Below are 7538 nucleotides of genomic sequence, written 5' to 3' on the forward strand. Positions count from 1 at the left end.
AACATCAACTAACTAACTAACTAACTAACTAACACTCTCTCTCTCTCTCTCTCTCTCTCTCTCTCTCTCTCTCTCTCTCTCTCTCTCTCTCTCTCTCTCTCTCTCTCTCTCTCTCTCTCTCTCTCTCTCTCAAATTCAAATTCAAATTCAAGCTGCTTTATTGGCATGAAAAACATTGTGTCAATATTGCCAAAGCAACAATGTATACAATATACATTGTAATACAATTAAAACAATGACAAATAATAATATAGAATGGCAGTAAATAATAATACAAAATTAAATATAAAAAATAGTAACAATAAAATGGTAACAGTCAATAGTCGAATGTAATGTATGGTGTAATGCACCACTACCACCACCACTATCATTAAACTGCTATCATTACCATTACCACCCATACCATTACTATTTGGAATGATAAACAACAATAATAATACTAATAACAATAACAGTAATAACAATAACAGTCATAATAAGTAAGTTACTGCTTACTATGTAGATGTTATTATTCAGTGTCCCTCAGGCTATGGCAGGCAAATACATATTTGGCTGCAAGAGGAGCCATTGCTCCTTCGCCCATGAGTATTTTTAGTTTTTCCTCTGGGTTTAATAAGTAAAAATTTGGAATAAATGTAGTCATTTCTGTGAATAATGAATCTCTTGGTGAGGAATATTTATCACAGTAAAGGAGAAAGTGCATCTCTGTTTCTACCTCCCCTGTCGTGCAGTGACCACATACACGCTCCTCTTTGGGTAGCCATGTCTTTTTATGTCTGCCGGTTTCTATTGCCAATCGGTGGTCACTCAGCCTGTACTTGGTAAGGATCTGTCTCTGCTTCGAATCTCTGACAGAGTAGAGATATTCAGCCAATTCATATTCTCTGTTTAGGGTCAGATAGCAATTTAGTCGGCTTTGGGATTTTGTTTCGTTTTTCCAATGTTGTAAATATGAGTCCTTTGATTGGTTCATGATTTTGTTTATTGGAATTCTTTCTTTTGAAGCAGTGCCGGTGTCAGCTTGGTTGGTTAGGTCCAACACCAGCTGACTGAGAGGGCTCGTTTCTGGGCTCAGTTCTTGGGTTTGAAGTGCTTTAAATTGCAAATTCTCTCTCTCTCTCTCTCTCTCTCTCTCTCTCTCTCTCTCTCTCTCTCTCTCTCTCTCTCTCTCTCTCTCTCTCTCTCTCTCTCTCTCTCTCTCTCTCTCTCTCTCTCTCTCTCTCTCTCTCTCTCTCTCTCTCTCTCTCTCTCTCTCTCTCTCTCATATACAGTGGGGAGAACAAGTATTTGATACACTGCCGATTTTGCAGGTTTTCCTACTTACAAAGCATGTAGAGGTCTGTCATTTTTATCATAGGTACACTTCAACTGTGAGAGACGGAATCTAAAACAAAAATCCAGAAAATCACATTGTATGATTTTTAAGTAATTAATTTGCATTTTATTGCATGACATAAGTATTTGATCACCTACCAACCAGTAAGAATTCCGGCTCTCACAGACCTGTTAGTTTTTCTTTAAGAAGCCCTCCTGTTCTCCACTCATTACCTGTATTAACTGCACCTGTTTGAACTCGTTACCTGTATAAAAGACACCTGTCCACACACTCAATCAAACAGACTCCAACCTCTCCACAATGGCCAAGACCAGAGAGCTGTGTAAGGACATCAGGGATAAATTGTAGACCTGTACAAGGCTGGGATGGGCTACAGGACAATAGCCAAGCAGCTTGGTGAGAAGGCAACAACTGTTGGCACAATTATTAGAAAATGGAAGAAGTTCAAGATGACGGTCAATCACCCTCGGTCTGGGGCTCCATGCAAGATCTCACCTCGTGGGGCATCAATGATCATGAGGAATGTGAGGGATCAGCCCAGAACTACACGGCAGGACCTGGTCAATGACCTGAAGAGAGCTGGGACCACAGTCTCAAAGAAAACCATTAGTAACACACTACGCCGTCATGGATTAAAATACTGCAGCGCACGCAAGGTCCCCCTGCTCAAGCCAGCGCATGTCCAGGCCCGTCTGAAGTTTGCCAATGACCATCTGGATGATCCAGAGGAGGAATGGGAGAAGGTCATGTGGTCTGATGAGACAAAAATAGAGCTTTTTGCTCTAAACTCCACTCGCCGTGTTTGGAGGAATAGAAGGATGAGTACAACCCCAAGAACACCATCCCAACCGTGAAGCATGGAGGTGGAAACATCATTCTTTGGGGATGCTTTTCTGCAAAGGGGACAGGACGACTGCACCGTATTGAGGGGAGGATGGATGGGGCCATGTATCGCGAGATCTTGACCAACAACCTCCTTCCCTCAGTAAGAGCATTGAAGATGGGTCGTGGCTGGGTCTTCCAGCATGACAACGACCCGAAACACACAGCCAGGGCAACTAAGGAGTGGCTCCGTAAGAAGCATCTCAAGGTCCTGGAGTGGCCTAGCCAGTCTCCAGACCTGAACCCAATAGAAAATCTTTGGAGGGAGCCGAAAGTCCGTATTGCCCAGCGACAGCCCCGAAACCTGAAGGATCTGGAGAAGGTCTGTATGGAGGAGTGGGCCAAAATCCCTGCTGCAGTGTGTGCAAACCTGGTCAAGAACTACAGGAAACGTATGATCTCTGTAATTGCAAACTAAGGTTTCTGTACCAAATATTCAGTTCTGCTTTTCTGATGTATCAAATACTTATGTCATGCAATAAAATGCAAATTAATTAATGAAAAATCATACAATGTGATTTTCTGGATTTTTGTTTTAGATTCCTTCTCTCACAGTTGAAGTGTACCTATGATAAAAATTACAGACCTCTACATGCTTTGTAAGTAGGAAAACCTGCAAAATTGTCAGTGTATCAAATACTTGTTCTCCCCACTGTATATATATACAGTGGGGAGAACAAGTATTTGATACACTGCCGATTTTGCAGGTTTTCCTACTTACAAAGCATGTAGAGGTCTGTAATTTTTATCATAGGTACACTTCAACTGTGAGAGACGGAATTTAAAACAAAAATCCAGAAAATCACATTGTATGATTTTTAAGTAATTAATTCGCATTTTATTGCATGACATAAGTATTTGATACATCAGAAAAGCAGAACTTAATATTTGGTACAGAAACCTTTGTTTGCAATTACAGAGATCATACGTTTCCTGTAGTTCTTGATCAGGTTTGCACACACTGCAGCAGGGATTTTGGCCCACTCCTCCATACAGACCTTCTCCAGATCCTTCTTGTTTCGGGGCTGTCGCTGGGCAATACGGACTTTCAGCTCCCTCCAAAGATTTTCTATTGGGTTCAGGTCTGGAGACTGGCTAGGCCACTCCAGGACCTTGAGATGCTTCTTACGGAGCCACTCCTTAGTTGCCCTGGCTGTGTGTTTCGGGTCGTTGTCATGCTGGAAGACCCAGCCACGACCTATCTTCAATGCTCTTACTGAGGGAAGGAGGTTGTTGGCCAAGATCTCGCGATGCATGGCCCCATCCATCCTCCCCTCAATACGGTGCAGTCATCCTGTCCCCTTTGCAGAAAAGCATCCCCAAAGAATGATGTTTCCACCTCCAAGCTTCACGGTTAGGATGGTGTTCTTGGGGTTGTACTAATCCTTCTTCTTCCTCCAAACACGGCGAGTGGAGTTTAGACCAAAAAGCTCTATTTTTGTCTCATCAGACCACATGACCTTCTCCAATTCCTCCTCTGGATCATCCAGATGGTCATTGGCAAACTTCAGACGGGCCTGGACATGCGCTGGCTTGAGCAGGGGGACCTTGCGTGCGCTGCAGGATTTTAATCCATGACGGCGTAGTGTGTTACTAATGGTTTTCTTTGAGACTGTGGTCCCAGCTCTCTTCAGGTCATTAACCAGGTCCTGCCGTGTAGTTCTGGGCTGATCCCTCACCTTCCTCATGATCATTGATGCCCCACGAGGTGAGATCTTGCATGGAGCCCCAGACCGAGGGTGATTGACCGTCATCTTGAACTTCTTCCATTTTCTAATAATTGCGCCAACAGTTGTTGCCTTCTCACCAAGCTGCTTACCTATTGTCCTGTAGCCCATCCCATCCTTGTGCAGGTCTACAATTTTATCCCTGATGTCCTTACACAGCTCTCTGGTCTTGGCCATTGTGGAGAGGTTGGAGTCTGTTTGATTGAGTGGGTGGACAGGTGTATTTTATACAGGTAACGAGTTCAAACAGGTGCAGTTAATACAGGTAATGAGTGGAGAACAGGAGGGCTTCTTAAAGAAAAACTAACAGGTCTGTGAGAGCCGGAATTCTTACTGGTTGGTAGGTGATCAAATACTTATGTCATGCAATAAAATGCGAATTAATTACTTAAAAATCATACAATGTGATTTTCTGGATTTTTGTTTTAAATTCCGTCTCTCACAGTTGAAGTGTACCTATGATAAAAATTACAGACCTCTACATGCTTTGTAAGTAGGAAAACCTGCAAAATCGGCAGTGTATCAAATACTTGTTCTCCCCACTGTATATATATATTGTGGAGATGTGTGCCCTGAGGTGGGGGGGGTGTTCTCAACCGACCGGCCATGTCTGTGTTGGAGAGGAAAGCAGAGAGCCGCCAGCACTTCCACAAATGTCTTCCTAAAACAGCACAGCTATGGAATGACACGGCGGAATTGGATTATGGAGGCACTGCTCGCTGATATGTGGACCCAATTTAGCCATACCTTTTTGTGTATTACGTAATACACATAGGGATGCCATCAGGGAAAGGCTATTTCTGTCTCTCTTTTCAGGTTTTAAATACTGTTGTTTCTGGATTCATTCAATCAGAGGCTACATTTTGGTTTTAGAAGTACGTGAGGGGGGGACATAACCTGGCAGGGGGTCAGACTTTTGGGGGGCATCTAAAGCTAATTTCATGCATTTCTACACAGTCTAATATGACCAATGGCCCTTCTAGACGTCTCTATTTGGAACAACAAAAAGTAAGCAAAAAAATGGCCACAGTCATCAAGCTAGGTAAGCAATCATTATTAAGTGATTGATAAGACTAAACTACATAAAAAATGATTCAATAATCAATATTGTGTTGCACCTTTAACCAATAGCCTGAGAAATAAACAACTCTTTCAAAAAAAGTATGAAGACATTTGATTGTCTTTATTAAAACTTCTTATGGCTGCAGGGGCAGTATTGAGTAGCTTGGATGAAAGGTGCCCATTTCAAACGGCCTGCTCCTCAGTCACAGTTCCTAATATTTGCATATTATTATTAGTATTGGATAGAAAACACTCCAACGTTTCTAAAACTGTTTAATTATGTCTGTGAGATTAACAGAACTCATATTGGCAGGCAAAATCCTGAGTTGAAATCAAAACAGGAAGTCAGAAATCTGAGCTTGTCTGTATTCACCAGAGTCCCTTAAGAAATCCAATTGTGTTATGAATGATGTTGCACTGCCTAGAGGTTCCACTAGATGTCAGCAATCAATAGAAATTCCAATGAGACTTCTATGATGTTGTGGGAGAGAATGAGAGTAGAATCAGTCAGGTGTCCATCAAGCAGCCATGCCCTGCTCATGCCTTTTCTTCATGCCCCCTTCAACACCTCCTCCCAGCTTCCAACTGCACTGAAGATAGGAAACACTGTCACCACCGACAAATCCACTATAATTGAGAATTTCAATAAGCATTTTTCTACGGCTGGCCATGCTTTCCACCTGGCTACCCCTACCCCGGTCAACAGCACTGCCCTCCCCTCTGCTACTCGCCCAAGCCTTCCCCATTTCTCTTTCTCCCAAATACAGTCAGCTGATGTTCTGAAAGAGCTGCAAAATCTGGACCCTTACAAATCAGCCGGGCTAGATAATCTGGACCCTTTCTTTCTAAAACTATCTGCTGATATTGTTGCCACCCCTATTACTAGCCTTTTCAACCTCTCTTTCGTGTCGTCTGAGATTCCCAAAGATTGGAAAGCAGCTGCGGTTATCCCCCTCTTCAAAGGGGGGGACACTCTTGACCCTAACAGCTACAGACCTATATCTATCCTACCCTGCCTTTCTAAGGACTTCGAAAGCCAAGTCAACAAACATATTACCGACCATTTCGAATCCCACCATACCTTCTCCGCTATGCAATCTGGTTTCAGAGCTGGTCATGGGTGCACCTCAGCCACGCTCAAGGTCATAAACGATATCTTAACCGCCATCGATAGGAAACAATACTGTGCAGCCGTATTCATTGACCTGGCCAAGACTTTCGACTCTGTCAATCACCACATCCTCATCGGCAGACTCGACAGCCTTGGTTTCTCTAATGATTGCCTCGCCTGGTTCACCAACTACTTCTCTGATCGAGTTCAGTGTGTCAAATCGGAGGGTCTGTTGTCCGGGCCTCTGGCAGTCTCTATGGGGGTGCCACAGGGTTCAATTCTTGGGCCGACTCTCTTCTCTGTATACATCAATGATGTCGCTCTTGCTGCTGGTGATTCTCTGATCCACCTCTACGCAGACGACACTATTCTGTATACTTCTGGCCCTTCTTTTGACACTGTGTTAACAACCCTCCAGGCGAGCTTCAATGCCATACAACTCTCCTTCCGTGGCCTCCAATTGCTCTTAAATACAAGTAAAACTAAATGCATGCTCTTCAACCGATCGCTGCCTGCACCTGCCCGCCCGTCCAACATCACTACTCTGGACGGCTCTGACTTAGAATATGTGGACAACTACAAATATCTAGGTGTCTGGTTAGACTGTAAACTCTCCTTCCAGACTCACATCAAACATCTCCAATCCAAAGTTAAATCTAGAATTGGCTTCCTATTCCGCAACAAAGCATCCTTCACTCATGCTGCCAAACATACCCTTGTAAAACTGACCATCCTACCAATCCTCGACTTCGGTGATGTCATTTACAAAATAGCCTCCAAAACCCTACTCAATAAATTGGATGCAGTCTATCACAGTGCCATCCGTTTTGTCACCAAAGCCCCATATACTACCCACCACTGTGACCTGTACACTCTCGTTGGCTGGCCCTCGCTTCATACTCGTCGCCAAACCCACTGGCTCCAGGTCATCTACAAGACCCTGCTAGGTAAAGTCCCCCCTTATCTCAGCTCGCTGGTCACCATAGCAGCACCTACCTGTAGCACGCGCTCCAGCAGGTATATCTCTCTGGTCACCTGTAACGGTGACCAGAGAGGAGGAGGAGGAGCAGGGATTGAACAAAAACGCAGCGTCGTGATAAGACATGATATTTATTTAAACAAAACCGAAAACACGACAAACACTTGAATAGAAACAAAACAACAAACGACGTAGACTGACCTGAACGTAAGAACTTACATGAAACACGAAGAACGCACGAACAGGAAAAATGACTACATAAAACGAACGAACAAACAAAACCGAAACAGTCCCGTGTGGCATAACATACACAGACACTGACACAGGAGACAATCACCCACAAACAAACAGTGTGAACAGCCAACCTATATATGGTTCTCAATCAGAGGAAAACGTCAAACACCTGTCCCTGATTGAGAACCATATAAGGCTAATTACCAA

At 43.6% G+C, this 7538-nt stretch overlaps 1 protein-coding gene across 1 annotated transcript in view; it reads right to left on the reverse strand.

The window, feature by feature from the left end:
• Positions 1-7223, reverse strand: part of LOC139575133 (multiple epidermal growth factor-like domains protein 11) — a 168289-nt gene extending 161066 nt beyond the window's left edge. The window contains exon 1 of the mRNA XM_071400136.1: positions 7115-7223. Coding sequence (XP_071256237.1) covers positions 7115-7223 — 109 coding nt within the window. The remainder of the gene's footprint in view (positions 1-7114) is intronic.
• Positions 7224-7538: the final 315 nt, after the last annotated feature.

The sequence above is a fragment of the Salvelinus alpinus genome, chromosome 5, assembly GCF_045679555.1.
Source record: "Salvelinus alpinus chromosome 5, SLU_Salpinus.1, whole genome shotgun sequence".
NCBI classification, from domain to species: domain Eukaryota; kingdom Metazoa; phylum Chordata; class Actinopteri; order Salmoniformes; family Salmonidae; genus Salvelinus; species Salvelinus alpinus.